The sequence below is a fragment of the Urocampus carinirostris genome, chromosome 8 (genome assembly GCF_059441175.1).
Source record: "Urocampus carinirostris isolate Australia breed hairy pipefish chromosome 8, RoL_Ucar_1.0, whole genome shotgun sequence".
In the NCBI taxonomy this organism is placed as follows: Eukaryota; Metazoa; Chordata; class Actinopteri; order Syngnathiformes; family Syngnathidae; genus Urocampus; species Urocampus carinirostris.
This window is the reverse complement of record NC_142356.1, coordinates 2,010,374-2,028,885: the sequence shown is the minus strand read 5'-3', so window position 1 is coordinate 2,028,885 and position 18,512 is coordinate 2,010,374. Positions and strand designations below refer to the sequence as shown.

The following is an 18,512-nucleotide window of genomic DNA, read 5'->3' as shown; positions in this document are numbered from 1 at the left end:
AAACAAAATCAGGGAGCTATTCAAGTTTGCATGTACCTTTTATATGAGTTGCTGTTAAGCCTAGTTTTATTACCTGCACTGTTGGTTTTTGTTTTAAGTGAAAGATAAGTCATGTGAGTTGCGTGGAAATTCTAATTTATTGACTGTTAAAGGTTTCAGAGAGCTTTGAAAGTTTGATATGAATTTATAACAGATATTCTTGGTTTCTTTATTGAAAATGTCTTATGCCAATTTTTATGCTTTAATAGCAAATGTATATTGGGCCCAGATATCGGTTATCGGCCTCCTCTTAATACATTCATTTCCTGATTTATAAATGGCGACTTTAGTCACAAGCCTTCAACTCCGCGGATTATGCGACTAATTGTTGCATTATTCTAACGACCACCAGGGGGCGCCCGAGCAGTAAAGGTAAGGATGGAATTTATGAAGACGCAAGTTGAATTTAACGACGCACTTTGTGCATGAATAAAACAAGCATGAACAGACCCTCATCAAGGAAAGGGAGGGTAGCCTACCATATTGGGAATCATTTTAATAATGTGTCCAAACGAGAGGATTACAGGAAGCAATGTCCATCCAAGCAGAAAAAACTAATTGTTTTTTCATTTAAAAATATCTCGTGTGAGGAAGAAGAGGCGCCCCCTGGTGGCGTACGTACGTGTTGCGAGAAGAGCATGGGGTTGGCGCTGAAGGGCTCTCTGAAGACTTTGACCAAGAGCTCCATCTGCCGCAGGAAATGTCGGCTGTCGGCCATGAAGCTCCGCACCAGCTCGTGGTAACTCTGCTCCCCGTTGGCCGAGGGCTCCTCGTCCGTCAGTGGGAACCCGCCCACTTCGTCTTCGTCCTGGTGGAACATGTCCATCAGCACCTGAGCGCAAATGGCAAAACGGGAAAAGTCGTTGAGCTGATGAAATATGGAGAAGAAGCAATGATTATAAACGATGGATGGAAAAAGAGAGACTGAGAGGGGGACAGGTGGAGAAAGAGAGAAGAGACAAGGAGAATGGTTGAGGGATGGCGACAGAGATGAAGAAAGTCAGAGACATGGAGGGATTTGGAGGAGAAGGAGATAAAAAGTGACAGAGATGGAGAAATATGGAGAAAGAGTTGGAGAGAAGGAGAAAGTTGGGATGATGGAGAGAGAGGGGGATGGAGAATAGGAGAGATGGATGTGAGAGCTTGTGAAAGGGAAGAGACAGATGGGGAGAAGCGAGAATGAGAAATATGGAGGGATGAGAGGGATAGAGAACGTCAGAAAGGAGTGGAGTGGGATGGAGAGGAGATGAAGAGACAACTAGAGGGAGAGATGGAGAAATATAGACAAAATGAGAAATACGGAAAGATGGAGAGAGATGAGGGAGGGATGTAGAAAGGGAGAGAAGGATGAAAGAGCCTGAGAAGGAGAGAAAGAGAGACAGAGGAGAAAGATAGAGGCATGAAAAAGATGGAATAAGTCAGAAAGGAATGGAGAGGGATTGAGAGGAGACAGAGAGAGATGGGGAAAGGACTGATATTGCTACGTGTATAGCAGCTAGACCTAAGACACGCGTCTGACTGAAAGCACATCACCGTTTTGATAGTTCCAACACTGCAGTAATGCAATGTCTCCACTTAAGTCAGTCATTTATTAAAATGTTACCAAATCTTTTGAGTTCAAACAAATATAAATCTTGTTAATTTCTTCACATTTTAAGACTTTGGAAAATTGGATTGAAGACATCTTAATGACAAGGCCTTATTCTTAAAATAATAAACGTAATGCCTTTTAAGACTGTTCAAGGATCTGCAGGAACCCAGGATGGAGAAAGAGGGATGAGGAAAGGGAGAGAAGGGTGGAAAGAGTTTGAGAGAAGGAGAAAGACAGACAGAGTGACAGTCAGCGAGAGAGCTAGAGAAAAATTAAGAGATTGAGAGAAGAGAGGAGAAAGATGGAGGAATGGAATGGGTTGGGAGAGACGGATAAAGGGAATGAAGGATGGAGAGAATTTGAGAGGAGAGAGAGAGAGAGAAAGAGAGAGAGCTAGAGTGAGTGATGCAAAAAATTGAGAACGGGACAGAGAAAAGGAGAAAGATGGAGGGGTAGAGAGAGAGATGGTAAGGAGAGAGAAAAATTGAGAACGAGAGAAAGCGATAGCAACTTCTCTTTTGACAGTGAGCCAGCAAACTTATCTAAATAGCTAGCTAAAGTAGCTAATACTGGAAAGCTAAAAAAAAAAGAAATCCAGCTAGCAAGATATCTAGCCAGTCATCCAGACATAGACGTAGATAGATAGGAGTGAAACTTTCTCCTTTTAGTGAGCTTGTTAACTTTGCTAACCTCTGTAGCTAATGTAATTATAAAGCTAGGAAGCTGAAAAAGAAGTTAGCCAGCTAGCAAGATATGTAGCCAGTCAGCCAGACATAGACGAATGGATAGAAGGAGTGAAACACTAGCCAGACAGCTGGCAAGCTAGCCAACTTGGCAGACGGGTCGGTGACGACTGGAAGGATAGGGCTACGACTTCGATCCGGACTGATCTACCTTGTCGGCGCACATGGCGACGGTGATGTCCTGCTGGGAGATCTCGTAGTGTCGGATGTTCCTGACGTAGTTCCCGGCCAGCTTGAGGATGTCGGCAGAGATGTACTCCAGCACGGCGACCATGTAGACCGACACCTGGTGGTCCACCTTGTAGCCCAGAACCTCCTAGCACACAAGCAGAACGCTTTTTTTCAGTCGAGGGTCACGATGGCTTTCAAAATAAAGGATTGATTCCAGGCCGAGTCTGGAATCCCATACCGCGACAATCTCATGATATCTATAGTGATAGATATTATTTTGTGGATTAACTGTAAGTCAAATGCCTTTGAGTTAACAACAGACATCTGGCAGGATGTTATGAGAGAATTTTGATACAAGAAATAAAGTTGTTGACAAAGCGAGCCGAGGCCGGAAAAAAACACTTTTGATTCCGAGAAAAACATCACGTGATCTTGTTTAACACAGTATAAAGCCCAGCATCTCTTGGGCAAATTTTGAACGTGGCTTGAATGTTGCTGAATAAAGGAGGTTCCCTTTCCGTCATATTACTGTCTCTGCGTATATTTTGGGGCGACGCCCAACGACGTCCTCTCCAGAAATTAGAAAATGGAGAGATCTAGATGGAGAGGGCTAGAGAAAGCCATCCCGGCGTGGCTTACCTTAAGCAGCGGGTGTATCTTGTCGACGGGCAGCGCCAGCGGGTTCCTCCGCTTCCTCTTCTCGATGGCGGCCTGGGCATCGGCGATGGCCCATTTATCGATAGGGTGAGGGAAGCTTTTCTGGACACGTTCCTGATTGGAAAGGCCACATCAAGTCATTTTCAGGTCACGTGGGAGAGGCAAGAGCCAGGCAGCGCCTCACCTCCACATCCTGCACACTGCGAGGTTGCGCCTGGCACAACATGCTGAGCAGCAGCAGGATCAGCTCCTCAATGTACTGCAGCGCCTCCTGTTGGGACGCCAGGTTGGGGTGTACCTGCTTCAGCACCTGACAACCACATTGGTGTACACCCAATCAAGTAGAGTCACATTTGGTTGTATAGTCCCGGGGGTCGGCATCCCGCAAGCAAGTGGCTCCCGTGACCCTTCTCCAAAAATGTTTACAAATTGAAAAAGATGGGGCAGGGAAATAACTTTTTATGGTTTCTGTAGGACAAACATGACACAAACACTTAGAAGGTAGAATACAGATTATATTTCAACTCGGGTCGTAACTATACGCTGATATGAGCGCAGCCCTCCTTCGCTCGTTTTTCTCTCCCGTGTCCCCCGTGTGAGAGTCGACTGTGCGACCCGAGCCCCGCCCCTTTTAAAGAGGTACCGCCCCTCTTATAAAGGTCCCCAGAAGGAAGACGAAATAAATAACTGCAGAGAAATCAAACTTAAACTGTCATTTGTTTTCATTTACCTTTTTAAAAGGTTGCCATATTATTTTTATAAATGCATGATGTGTTTGATTGCACTCTATTTGCTGCAGAGACACGCTGCACTTTATGCATGTTTGTCGTTTTTAACGGATTCTCAAAATACAAAAAAAAAATACAATTTTTTTTAAAAACGTTATTAAAACAATCAAACATACAGACGCTCCCCCACTTACGACCATACGACTTACGATAAACAGTAGATAAGAACATTTTTTTTCGGGATGTGGAAAAATATCCGAACATTGCTGTAAGTTAGATTTTGTATCGTGTACAGGACATTACCGTCGTACTTCTTTCCGCCGCGTGGTGGCGCTGTGAGAGCTCACCCAGCATCCACCTTGAAGAAGAAATATGGCTTCCACTTCCTTGTTAGTGTGTATACAGTACACACTGCACTGTATCTCTAGCGCGCTAAGAACTTAAACATTTTTATTGTCTAATATCTCGTGCATCCATTCAATATGGTTGGTGTAAAGTGTAAAGAAGAGGCGAGACGTTTTTTTTAAATGAAAGTGGAATAAGAAAGCTTGATACAAGCGCGCGCTCGTCTTTTCTGTTTTAAATCGCGCCAATCAATATTCCTTAATAAAGGAAGGACTACGATCGTGATACTGGTTCTGTCGGATTCCCAGCGCTGAGGACCATAGGGAAGGTCGAATGCGCGTTCGCTTTGTACAAGGTAGGATTCTTCGGCCGCAACACTCGTACCTACTTAACATAAAATTGATCGGGTATACATCAAAGGAGCCTTGGAAAAAATGCTCGCTGCAAATCCTGGATTAATTTGAGGGCTGCGAGTACAATGTGCAGATAAACATCGCTATTATCATCAAAACAGTTACGATAACATTCCAAATCGGGTTTAGAACCTTGCCGGTTGGCACAGCAAGTAATCACAGTCAAGTCAAGTTTATTTGTGACGCCCTTAGTCAAAGAGTCTCAAAGGGCTGCGCAGATATCAAAGACTATAGCAAACTACAGACTATTATGACACCATCCCCTCATCTAAAACCTACACAAGGGCAAATAATACACATATTATCAACATAAAATCTAGGTTATTCATATGCTATAGAATAGAAGTGTGTTTTAAGTTTAGATTTAAACATTTCCACTGAGGTTGCAGATCGGATCTCAGGGGGAAGAGCATTCCACAGCACCGGTGCCCAAATGGAGAACGCTCTGGAACTTGCGGATCTCTTTTTGGCTCTTGGGATCACTAGTAGACCAGCGTTCTCAGAGCGAAGGCTCCAGACCGTAACATATGATGGATCAAGTCCATGCATGATTTGGTATACTACCAACAGAACCTTGAAATCACATCTTAAGCTAACGGGGAGCCAATGTAGGCTAGCTAAAATCGGGGTCATGTGATCAATTCATGATTCATTTCATTTCATCAAACATTCTTGTTTGGTTAAAAGCCTCGCTGCAACATTTTGTACCAGCTGAAGGCTCTTGATTTTGGACTTTGGAAGACCGGAGAGTAGTGCATTACAGTCATCGAGACGGAAAGTAACAAACGCGTGAATTATAATCTCCGCATCCGACTGAGACAGCATAGGGCGAATTTTAGCAATGTTAAGAAGATGGAAGAAAGAATTTTGTGATTGGAATGAGTTTAAACTCAGTGGCTGTGCACTCAATTGCTTCCCGCCGTCCGTCACGGCTCTTATTCTGCCAGGGAATGGTCAATATCATCAGTCAAGTTGTGTTCGCAATAAGTCCGGTTTCAGTCTTCCTTTTTTTGGGCCACAGGTGTCAAAGAGGCGGCCCGTGGGCCAGATCGGGCCCGCTAAGGGATTGAATCCAGCCCGCGAGACAACACTCAGAGAAGCGCAAGTGAAAAACAAGCTGCAGGTTGAAATATGTCAACTTGATGTTGCCAAAGCCAGGTGCCTCGAACAAAGACACTGTACTTGTATTTCTTTCTCTCTCTTTTCCACCCCTTTTCTCCCACCCTCTGTCTCTCTTTTTCTCTTCCTTTGTTGCTCTTTGTCTCGTTCTCTCTCTGTGTCTTTTTAACTTCTTTTACTCTAACTTCCTGTTTTCCTTTTCTCTTTCTCTCTTCCTACCCATCGCGCTTTGTTTTCTCTCCTTCTGTCTTTCTATTTCTCTTTGGATTTTTTTCTTCCTCTCCCTTTCTTTTCCCCCTCTCTCACGACTTTTAATCTCTTTAGTTTCTCATGCTCTCTCCCTCTCTTTTTCTTTCTTTGTCCTGCCCTCTCTCCTTTTCCCTCCCTCTTTCTCTAATTTCTTTATCTCTTTTTCTTTCTTTTTAATCTACTAGTCCGGCCCCCGACAGAATGTTTGTTCTATCGTGTGGCCCCCCCGAGTTAAAATGAGTTCGACACCCCCGTTTTAAGCGATCGGTAAGAAAAGAAAACTACTGCTGTGGGGTCGGACGCCACCAAGGGGAATCTCTAAACGCTGCTACTTTGGACACATATCAAGACACGGTTGCCCAAACGGGGTCTAGCTCCCGGATTGCGGCAGACTGCAGTGACGTCACTCCCTCGCCTCAATGACGCCACTCCCTCGCCTCAATGACGTCACTCGCCTTGACAGAGGCGGAAGTGGACCCCAATCCCCTCCTTACCTTGTCCAGAGATGGAACGAGCAGGCCTCTCCATTTGGCGGCGTTGTCGTCGCTGAAGAAGTCGTAAGGCTGCGGGGGCGCCTGCATGCTGGAGGCGGTCGTGGACGCCGCTTCACATGCTTCACACGCCGGCGGAGCGGGGATCCTCGGCGTATGCGCCCGAGGGCATCCTTCTCCTCTGCCTCTTCCGCGCCGTCCCCCGCCAGGCGGCTACCAGTCGCCTAATGGGACGCTGGGAACACTGGCCGCTCCATGGCAAGCCTCCGGACGGCTTCACCCGTTAGCTACTCGGCTAATGACTAGCTAGCTGTGTGGCTAACTCTGAAGCTAGAAAGGGAACGGGCGGCAGCCATCCGGTCGTCGGAGCTTGTTGGACGGCACCCGCTGAGGTGACCCGGCGGCCGTGATGGAGGCCACTTTCCAGGGAGCAGGAGGCCGGAAAGGAGCCTTATGTCGCCGGCGTTGATGTGGAAGCAGTCGCCCGTCTCGACTGTTATCGTGACTCGGTGTTGCGCCTTGACGGCCGAGCTAGTGCGCGTGCGCGGTAACGTCAGCAGGCGCGGCCAGGAAGAACTTCGGAAGCAAACGAAATGGAGTTTATTTAGTAATAATTATAATAAAAACACGCTATTTCATAAATATGTGTATTTTTCTGTGTTGTGGTTTTCTACTGTGAGCTGTATTCCGCCCGTATTAAATAACGAATGTTTCAGTGACGTCAAAGGTCAGCCATCTTACGTTGCTACGCTTGTGCTAATTTGGCATGCGAACATTAGAAATATTTTTTTTTAAAACATTTCATTTAATAAAAATGGATTATTCACTACTTATTTTTATTTTTACAGTGTGCTATATTAACCACAAAATAATTACTCGGTGAGGGACGGTAGGCGGGTAAGGGCGGCCATCTTGTGTTGCTAAGCTTATACTGTTTTGAATCCAAACATTAGAAATAATTATTTAAAAAAACATCTTATTTGATAAAAATGGATTACTCACTAGTTTTATTTTTTTATAGTGTGCTATATTAACCACAAGATAATTAATGACTCAGTGAGGGACGGTAGGCGGGAGGGCGGCCATCTTGTGTTGCCACGCTTGTACAATTTTTGCATCGAAACACTTATCTGAGTCATTGGTCAGGTATTCAACAGCATTTTTGTCATATATTTGTCGTATTACTCCGGATATATTTTTTGTAGTATTTGAGTATTATTTGAAGTGTTTCTGTAGTTTTTTAGTGTACTGTATTGTATTTCTGTAGCATACAGTCGCTTTAGTATTACTGCGGTTGTATTTTTTTGCAGTATTTATGTAATAGTCTATTTTCCTTTACTTCTGAAAAGAATATATGAAGTCCCTGTTTTAAGCAATATAATCAATATTTAGTGTCATAGTTTTACTGTATATACAAAATTACAATAATACACAATGTCCGTTTAATAGTACACCAGCCCAGGGTTAAAATCCGGCCACTATTTTAAAAAAATAACATGAATCGGGAAGCACGTGCAAAAAGTGAAACTCTGCCAAGTAGCGTCGCACCTTCATAAAAGCCCCTGTAGGGCTGAACTTTTACCTCGCTGTGACGTCAATCATATCTTGAATTTGAAGAGTTAGCACAGACACGTATTTGTTTATCAAAAGTCCAGGGTTCTTTATACAGACACGCTTTAGATTTCTCCATTTAATGTGTGGTCTATCGATTCACATTGTCATTGTGTTGAGAAACATGGCATCCTATTCAAGCATTTACAAGCATTTTGACCCAAAATCGGGCCCTTTTAAAACCTTGAAAACACAACATTAAAACGCAAGCATTTTTAAGGATTTCAAGCACTCGCACTAACCCCGAATGTAACGAGCGGCTAAAAGATAGCGGTTGCTTCCCAGTTTGCTTCATTCGTGAGATGTAAACTGCCCGTATCCACCCTGGCTGTTTGACTGACAGCATACAGCAGCCTATCACAGTCGAGCATTCAGTCACACCCACCCCATACAGAGCGCCCTCCCTAATCCGTTTCTGCCGTCTGACATATGAAGAGTACGGTCCTGCTACCAAGGCATTTTCCCTAACCTTTTCCAAACACCAATTCGTTCACAAGACGCTTCCTTTTTGTTAAAGGGCGCACAAGAGCACACACACCAGGGCCCACAGACACACCTTGCATTCATTCACCGGAAGTGACCAGGCTCTATGTCTGTTAAATAAAGTTTTGAAACACCAGACTGTTCATTTGTAATCAAAAGATGAATCATTTGGATATGTGTTGAAGTTATATACTATTTTATACGCCGTTTTATTCCACCTATACTCAAAAATACTTGTTCTAAACTCTGACTTCAGTGTTTGAGGGCAAACTCTGAGAGAAGGATGTCGTAAAACGCCTGTGCTTTGGAATGTGTCTTTGGTTTCTGTCTGTGCAGATGACAATGATTTGTCACTTCCTGGGGCTGGGGGGGGGGGGGTTATAATGTGTGTGTCGTGCCCCATTCTGTCCGGAGGGCGATGACCTCTCCCCGTTCTCCCAAGCTTCAAAGGAGGATAGGGATAATTGCATCAACACGGTGCGGACCAATCAGCCAGAGGCTTGGTAATGGGGCGTGGACATTTGATCGCCATGTGTCATAAAAGTGGTCAACCCGGAAGCCCCCGCCGCTCGCTCTCTCTCCTACACACGATTGTTTTTGGCAAGGAAGAAAGATGTGTTCAACTCTTTGATTCGGCTAAATAAATTAATATGTGGACTATACTCGGCTAAATAACTTCTCCGACTTTTGGGCATGCTCCAACCATAAGGGTTTGGACAAGAAACGTGAAGTGTCTTCAGAGTCCGATATAAGTTTAAGAAATGTTAAAACCTTACAGTGTCATGTTTCACGTTAGATGATTAATTTTGTTGTGTTTCTGAATGAAAATGTGCCCATCATCAACGATTATTATAATCAAGGTTTGGAGAACTTTATTTACAAAAGCATCCAAAGAACTGTTACGGAAACAAACTCCAGTGACCGCGACATCATCTCTTTAAAAGGGGAAGCGCCAACAGCTTTCTCTCCCTCTTCTACCTTCTGTCTTCTCTTTCTGCCAAGAAGACCCCCAAGCAGGGGTCGCCCGGCCCGGGACCTAGATAGCTGACTGAGGTAACCGGGCTCTGGGGCCCTGCTATACCAGAGCCACGAGTTCTTTTTTTTTTATATAGTATTTGCAGTTTGGTATTTTTGTTGTATTTATTTAGTTGGACTGCAGTTGTATTTCTGCAGTGTTGCTGTGATTGTAGTTTTGTTGTATTAATGTAGAATTTTGTAGTATTACTGTAAAAAATTATAGTATTTGCGTATTAGTATTTTTGTTATATTTTTTTAGTTTTACTGCAGTTGTATTTTCATAATATTTTTGAATTAGTACTTGTGCAGTATTAATGCTGTTGTCGTTTTGTAGTATTTCTGCCGTAGAATTTTTGGAGTAATTCTGTTGTACATTGGTAGGATTACTGTTGTTGTTGCAGTACTCTTGTTGTGTTTTTGTAGTATTTCTGCAGAAGTATTTATGTTTTATAGTTTAACCATAGTAGTATTTTTTCTAGTATTTATTTTTTTCAGAATTAAAGCAAAATAATACATAGGGTCCCTACTTTTAAACACCAAATTTGATATTTAGTTTTGGAACACTTGGAATCATTTCTGTAGTTTTTCAGTTGCATTTTTGTAGTATTTCCGTTGGATTTTGCAGTAATTCTCTCCTATATTGCAAGTATTATTGTAGTTGTAATTTGTACAAGTATTTTTGTTGAAGTAATTTTACATTACAGTTTTACAAGAGTAAAATTTCTGTATATTCTTTTTTAGAAATAGGACAAAATGATATTCATAGTCCTTGTTTTTAAGCACTCAATTTGATATTTTATTTTCTAGTTTTGGTGGTAAATGCACAAAAGGACCTTGGGGACAAACATGGCACCCAAAAGAAACATTTCCAATAGTATAGCAGTACTTTTTGTAGCAGTTTATATATACGTATATCATCTTGAGCATTTTAGTTTGGTGGACGGCATTAAAAAGCTTGCCGGGCCGCATGTGGCCCGCAGGCCCAAGTTTGTCCACCCCCAGTCTTAGAATGATGCAACAAATCGGCACAATGGGCGATTCTCATCGATTTGGATGCTAATCGGGCATTTTCTTTTGAGGAACTGCACAAACCAATCAGAATCTCCGATTTGGTTTTGGGGGCGTGTCCGACGTTGGGAAAACCAATGGGACGACGTTTCCTGTCCCGCCTTCTCGTCTTCCGACTTTGATAATCGGGCTCGAACCGGCGACGTCGTTTCCCGAACGATTGTGCTGTACAATATGCTTCGGAGGCGGAGCTTCTCCGGGTGCCAATCAGACGGCGGCGGGGGGGCGGTCCTTGTGGCGGGAAGGCCCCGAACGGCCCAGTAGCGGCAGGGCGGCCCCCAGGAGCCCCGAGGACACGCTCAGGCCCAAACTGACCCCCACCAGGCCCACCGACCAGCCGAAACCGTGGTCCACGTCCGCCGGGAGCCCGTAGATGAAGGGAGGCTTCCGGGACAACTCGTAGCTCACGCTTGCTGCGTACGAGCACAACGAGATCACGCAGAACATTCCTGCGCAACGAAAGAGAAACATTGAAAATATTAGGTCACTGCCAGCAGGGGGCGACTGCTACAAACACCCGTGGAAAAAGGGCAGCTTCTGCGACAACTCGTAGCTTACAATGGACGCGTACGAGCACAAAGAGATCAAACAGAACATTCCTGCGGAACAAAATAGAAACAAAAAATATTATGTCACTGCCAGCAGGGGGCGACTGCCACAAACACCCGTCGATAAAGGGCAGCTCCTGCGACAACTCGTAGCTTACAATGGACGCGTACGAGCACAAAGAGATCAAACAGAACATTCCTGCGGAACAAAATAGAAACAAAAAATATTATGTCACTACCAGCAGGGGGTGCATGCTACAAACACCTGTAAATCTTCTGTGACAACTCGTAGATCTCAAAGGACGCATACGAGTGCAATTCAAATATGCAGAACATCCCAAAAAACAGGAAGAAAAAAAAAAAAAAATATATATATATATATATATATATATATATATATATATATATATATATATACATATATATATATATATAGGTCACTTCCACAAGGGGGCGCATGTTACAAACACGCCAAGGTAAAGGATGGCTTCCGGGACCACTTGTAGCTTACAACGGACGCGTAAAAGCACAACAAATGACGCAGAACATTCCTAAAAACCAGAAGGAAGTACATACATCAGGTCAAACAGTTTTATCGAGAAAATATTCCCAAGGCAACGTGAGAGGATTTCCTCTTCGGAGGGGGGGACGCCACAGGAGAGAATCGAGAAGCACTGTCCCTTTAAGGAAAAGAGCGACTTACCGGCCATGAAGCAAAGTAATCCAGCCACGTGTCTGGTCAGTTGGCCTTCCCAGAAGAATCCCACCAGCGTCACCAAGATGCCGCACACAAGGACCGCCGCCGCCATGCCCAAGAAGCCCGCCGTCAGGCGACGCAGATCTAAGGGTGAGCACAAGGGGGCCGCGTCTCAAAACATACTCTAGCTAGCGAGATAGCTTTGTAAATAGCTAAAAGGGGAACTTGGTCGTAAGCTAGGACTGAGCAATTCGGGAAAAACACTGGACTATGTGTAATGTAAGATCAAACATCAAACATTCCGGTTGTATCCACCAACTCTGTTTGTCCCTCACCCCCCTCATCAACGCCACCCCCCCCCCCTCCGAAGGAAAACAAAGCCTACTTACAACAAAGACAGTTAGTTCTTTGTTCCTTTATCTCTTTGTTTCCTTATCCTCACTGTAAATGTGGAACTGGAGTCGTCCAATTTTATTGTCACAGCATATCCCATGTTGTAACAATGACAATAAAGGCATATTCTATTCTATTTTATTCTATTCTAAACCGGTCACAAAAAACTCAAAGGGTGCTAAAAGATAGCTTCAAGAGTAAAGAGCCATTTAAATAGCCCAACGGAAAGCTAAAAACAAAGCTAGCCAGCTAGCTCAAAAGGAGGTCGAAATTTAGCTTGATAACTAGCAAAAGTGTCAAGATTACCGATGTGATTCACCTGTCTGACTTTGATTGGCTCCCTGTCCCTATTTAAACTCACTACTTTCTGGCCCCGTTTGTCAGTCCGTCTGCGAACCTCAGTTAACATTAGGCAAGCCTTTTTTGACCCTGACTCCCACCTGTTTTTTGCACTATCCTGACCACGTCTACTCTCCCGTCCCGGCTTTCGACCTCTTTCTGTCCCCGTCCACGTCTACTCTCCTCTCCTGGATTACGACTCGCTTCCGACCCCGACCACGTGTTTGCTCTCCTGTCCCGGCTAGTGACTCGTTTTTCCGTCCCCGACACAGTCATCGCTCGTTCAGAGCGACCTGCTTCCCGCGTCCAGCAATCCCCGGATCACGGGAGCAACCCTTTCTCTTTCTTCCAATAAAACTTGTGAGGAAACGTAACGCAATTGGGTCCTGTTTCCGTTCCGGGCTTGACAAAAAGATGTCAAATTGAATCTAGATGGCGTGCAAAAAAATGTGAAAAGCAAGCTAGATAGCTTAAATGGTAGCTTGATAGTTACCTCAAAAAGTAAGCAAGAGAAAAAACTAAAAGGGAGCTAGATAGCTAGCTAAACAAGTACAAAAACAACAAAATAGCGAGATAGAAAGCTAAAAAAAAAGCTATATCTAGCAAGAGAAAAGGCCAAAATTGAGCTGGATTACTTAAACAGTCAAATGCTAACGAGACCGTGTGAAAAAAAACAGAAAAAGCTAGCCAGATAGTTTGCTAAATGGCCAAAAAGGCGGGAAGTTGGCTAGCTACTAAGCTAAAACGGTAGACAGAAAGCTACTTAAAAAAAGTGCACATTTTTTTCTCTTCGTTTTATAAAACCCATCAATTGGCCGACTCTTTTTTTTAGCGAGCTGAGTCAGAAGAGCCGGTTCCCTATGTCGCGTGTGCAACTCACGCAGAAGGTGCCATTCGTCCTGTTGGATGCTGCGGGTGAGGTTGAGGGGGATGTTCCGCAATCTGATTGGCTGAGAGAAGTGATACTTGACAGCCGTGCAGCGCTCGGCGATACCTGGAAACACAAAACTTAGCGTTAGCGCCTTAGCATCGCCGAGGGCCAGTCGATCGAAAATATTTTATGTGCGATAGAAACACTACTGAGGTAATACTGTCATGGTTGCCATGGCGCCCAATTGGCCCCAACCGTGTGGCGCCAGCTGCGGCTCATTGACAGATTGGCTTTCCATCTAATTATCTCAATGCTCTCACTCGTTGTTTGTCGGTCCGTCAACGAACCTCTGCCCAGCAAGACGTGGGTTTTGACTCGGTCCTGTTATCCTGTTGCTATTTTCTGTTCGGTATTGTTCTCGTTTGTTTTGTCCTGTTAAATATCAGTTTCCAGTTTCGTTTCTGTCTTGTTTGTCCTGTTTTATTTCGATATCCTGTTTCATTATCATTCCTGTCTGTCCTGGCAATTGGAATCTACCTCGTCGGGTTTTGGCTTCCTATCATTTCACGCCAGACCGCTGCTTAACGTGCATGACTCCCCATTTCCCGTAAAAGAAAAGGCTTGTGTGAGAATGTCACGCGTTTGGGTCCTTAACCTGTTCTGGTTCATGACAAATACTAAAGTATTACTACAGAAATACTACAAAGATTCTAAAGCAAAACTACAACATACTACTTTGGAAATACTACAAAAATACGACTAAAATTATACTGGAATACAAAAAAACTACAAAAATACAACTAGAGAAACGCTAATCAACGAAATATAAAATTTAGTGCTGTTTACATCAAAGAGGCAGGTCAGAGAGCCATTTTGTTTGTCAACGACACGAATGAAGCTAGCTGGTGATTGGTGGGGAGCCGGCTCCTTGTTTTCACATCAAAGAGCGGGCTCACTGAGCCGTATTGTTCACTGACGACACGTATCTACAGATTCGAAGGGAGCTGGAACTTGATTGGTGGGGAGCCGGCTCCTGTCGCTCATTTCCAAGAGCCGGTTCATAGAGCCGTTACGTTCACGAATCACATATTCCTAGTGTTGGTGCGTACGCTCCGGTCCGTGGGCGTTTCAAACCCAAAATGGAGAGCATTTTTAAAACTCTCTTTTCCTAAATGAAGGACAGGAAAGGTTCAAAAGGGGTGGAAAACGCTCAATTAAAACAAAAAGTACGAAAACAAACAAAAAAAATATAGAAATGGCCTGAAACGGTTCACTCCCCGCTCCTGCTCCAATCTCATCTGAGGTTTCCTGCCACTAGATGGCGTATGTGTTCCATGTGGGCCAAGCGCAAGGGAAAGGCGAGCAGGACCCTTTCGGAGAGGATCCGACTGAGCGAGCGACTCACCCCTGTCGACCAGCCTGTCGATGTCCGGGTCCAGTCCGGCCACGTAGCATTTCCTCCAGAGTCCGGCGTGCGTGGAGAAGAGCGGGCGTCCGCACTCGGTCTCCAGGATGCCCATGCCCAAGATGGCGCGCCAATTCTCCAGCAGCTCGTGCTCGCGACTGCCCACGTGCACGGGCTTCATCAGCCTCAGGTCGCGCGCGCCGGTCTCCAGCAGCGGCAGGTGGAAAATGGGCATGTCCCGGTTCTGTTGGCCGCCCGAGTCCAAACCCTGACGCTCGCAGTTCTCGCGATGACGCCGAGTGTCCGTCTGGTACCAGTGGTCGGTTCCGATGGCCGTGGCCAGCAGAACCAGAGAGAGCGCGCTCAGAATCAGGCCCGCTAAGGTGGAGATGGGCGGGAGAGGACGGCGAACCGACGAGCCCGCCACCGCGGACCCGCCCGCGTCTTTGTCCTCAGCGGCCGCCATAGCGTGCTGCTGCTCCTGGTTCCGGTTCTGGTTCTGGTTGGAGTGCTGCCGCAGCTGACGCCGCTGCTGCCATCTCGGGCCAGGCGCGCGCCGCCCTCGGGAGCGCGCAGGCGCAGTCGCCCGACACGTGCGCGCGCGAGCGCCCAGCGAATTCCCGATGCGGTGGCGATGCGTCGTTGGTGGAAGACAAGGCTCTTTTAACCGGCTCCAGTGCAAAAGAGTGATGTGTCGTCTGTGAACATAACAGCTCTGTGAGGTGGCTCTTTGGAACTGAGCGACAGGAGTCGGCTCCCACCCGCCTATGAGTGATGTGTCAAATGTGCGTAATGTTACATAATAAACGCTCGTCTCGGGATCAAGAGATCGCAGGTTCAATTCCCGGCTCCTCCGTGTTATATGTCGAAGTGTCCTTGGGCCCCTAATGCCCTCAATAAGCAGGTCGGCGCCTTGCATGGCCGCTATTGGTGTGTGTGTGTGTGTGAATGGGTAGGTCAAACAGTTTTATCGAGAAAACTTGAAAAGCACTATAGAAATGCAGACCATTTACCATTAAATGACAAGGATTAAAGCTTCATCACTGTGGATGGGTGGTTAGCACGCAGCTTCACAGTGCAGAAGTCCAGGGTTCAATTCCAGCTACCAGCCTTCCTGTGTGGAGTTTGCATGTTCTTCCCGTGCTTGCATGGGTTTCCTCCAGGCACTCGGGTTTCATCCCACATTTCCAAAAAAACATGCATGTCAGGTTCGCTGGTTGGGCCAAATTGTCCCTCGGTTTGAGTGAGCAAGTGAATTGTCCTGCTCTGTGTCCCCTGCCCACTGCCGCGCGGTGGCTGGAATGGGCTCCAGCACCCCTGCGACCCTAAGCGGCACAGAGAGTGGAGGGATGACCGAATTGGAGCAACGGAGCCGTTTTGGTCCCGACTTGATCCGGCTCTTTTTAGTGAGACGAGCTGAAAACGCCAGTTCTCCAGATAGGCACCGGAATCCCCATCACTCACTGCTGCGCAGCTTCCAAAGTCATGCGAGGCGCGTGCGCGCGATCGTCATTTTTCGCATCGGTCCTCGCGAAAGGCGCTCGTGCGCGTGCACGCACGGTTTTATAAAACGCACGCGAGTGACGTCACCACCAAATCAAAACATCCGCTTTCGGCCTTCGAAGATGGTGTATCGTGCACGCGCGCGCGATTCCTGCTGATGAGGCTTAAACGGCGATCAATGATTCCTGAGGCGGACGTGCGCACGCGCGGGCACGCGCAGATCGTGGGAAATAGCTCAGCGCATCGATCAGAAAAAATTGCGTTCATAGATACTACTAGAGTAATACGACATTGGGGGTATTGCTCCCAAATGAAGGTATACTTAAAGAAGATGAAGTAATACTACGAGAATACTACAACAGAAATACTACATGGTGATACCATCCACTGTTAAACGAGATGAACAAGAGAAAGCAATACTACAAGATTCAGATTCAGATTCAGATCTACTTTATTGTACTAGAATGACAATAAAGTAGATCTGAATCTGAATCTGAATCTGAAGAAGAAATACTACAAAATACTACTACAGGAAAACTATATGGGGCAGTAATCCACCAAAAACAATACTTCCAACCACAGTTAAACTAGATACTACGAGAACAGATATACTCTGGTAATACTTCAAGAATCCTGCTCGAGAAATACGACAAAAATCCCCCACAAATACTACAAAAACACAACTGCAGTTGTCAGCTATTTGAAGTGATCATCGAGGAGCCGGCTCCTTTCGAACGATGTGTCGTTCACAAACCAAGCGGCTCTATGAGATGGCTTTTGGAAGTGAATGCCAGGAGCCAGCTCCCTTTTGAAAGAGTGATGTGACGTCGCAAAAGTAACAGCTCCATGAGTTAGCTCATTTTGTCGAATGACGGGAACCGGCTCCCCATCAACAAGAAGCCGGCTCCCCTCGAGAATGTCACGTGTCATTGGCAACTACAACAGCTCGAAGCGCTAGCTCTTCGAAGTTTACGACAGGAGCCGGTTCCCTTTTGAAATAGTGATGAGTCGTTGGTCAACAACAGCTCTATAGCCGGCTCTTTGAAATTCCCAAACGGGAGTCGGCTCCTTTTAAACAAGGTATTGTTCACAAACCAAGCGGCTCTATGAACACGCTGTTGGAGCCAGCTCCCTTTTGAAAGAGTCACGTGACATCGCAAAAATAACAGCTCCATGAGTTAGCTCATTGTGTCGAATGACGGGAACCGGCTCCCAATCGAATAGGAGCCGGCTCCCCTCGAGAATGTCACGTGTCATTGGCAACTACAACAGCTCGAAGCGCTAGCTCTTCGAAATTTACGACAGGAGCCGGTTCCCTTTTGAAATAGTGATGAGTCGTTGGTCAACAACAGCTCTATAGCCGGCTCTTTGAAATTCCCAAACGGGAGCCGGCTCCTTTTAAACGAGGTATTGTTTACAAACCAAGCGGCTCTATGAACACGCTCTTGGAGCCAGCTCCCTTTTGAAAGAGTGACGTGACGTCGCAAAAGCAACAGCTCCATGCGCTAGCTCATGGTGTCGAATGACGGGAACCGGCTCCCCATCAAAAAAAGCCTGCTCCCCTCGAGAATGTCACGTGTGATTGGCAACGACGACAGCTCGAAGCGCTAGCTCTTTGAAGTTTACGACAGGAGCCGGTTCCCTTTTGAAATAGTGATGAGTCGTTGGTAAACGACAGCTCTATAAGCCGGCTCTCTGAAATTCCCAAACGGGAGCTGGTTCCTTTCTAACGGTGTGTCGATCACAAACCAAGTGGCTCTATTAACTCGCTTTTGGAAGTGAATGCCGGGAGCCAGCTCCCTTTTGAAAGAGTGACGTGACGTCGGAAAGGTAACAGCTCCATGTTTACGACAGTTTACGACAGGAGCGGGTTCCCTTTTAAAATACAGATGAGTTGTTGGTAAACAACAGCTCGAGAAGCCTTTGAAATTCCCAAACGGGAGCCATCTCCTTTCTAACGGTGTGTCGTTCACAAACGAAACAGCCCTGAGAGCTGACTCTTTGAGGTAAGCTGAGCCAAAAGAGCCATCT

The 18,512-nt window shown here is 45.7% G+C and overlaps 2 protein-coding genes across 3 annotated transcripts in view; both read right to left on the bottom strand.

The window, feature by feature from the left end:
• Positions 1-7,075, bottom strand: part of sos1 (son of sevenless homolog 1 (Drosophila)) — a 35,040-nt gene extending 27,965 nt beyond the window's left edge. For both annotated transcript variants that reach the window (XM_088341289.1, XM_088341290.1), the window contains exons 1-5: positions 6,550-7,075; positions 3,386-3,511; positions 3,184-3,315; positions 2,525-2,689; positions 662-871 (exon numbers count right to left, since the gene is read on the bottom strand). In XM_088341289.1, coding sequence (XP_088197415.1) covers positions 662-871; positions 2,525-2,689; positions 3,184-3,315; positions 3,386-3,511; positions 6,550-6,636 — 720 coding nt within the window. In that variant the 5' untranslated portion in view covers positions 6,637-7,075. The remainder of the gene's footprint in view (positions 1-661; positions 872-2,524; positions 2,690-3,183; positions 3,316-3,385; positions 3,512-6,549) is intronic.
• A 1,106-nt stretch (positions 7,076-8,181) lies between these two features.
• Positions 8,182-18,324, bottom strand: tmem178a (transmembrane protein 178a). The gene is made up of 5 exons (XM_088342900.1): positions 18,231-18,324; positions 14,979-15,743; positions 13,583-13,696; positions 11,977-12,114; positions 8,182-11,174 (listed from the first exon to the last, which is right to left on the bottom strand). The coding sequence occupies exons 1-5, from the start codon at positions 18,322-18,324 to the stop codon at positions 10,933-10,935; spliced, it is 1,353 nt and encodes a 450-aa protein (XP_088199026.1). The 3' UTR covers positions 8,182-10,932.
• Between the last annotated feature and the right edge of the window lie 188 nt (positions 18,325-18,512).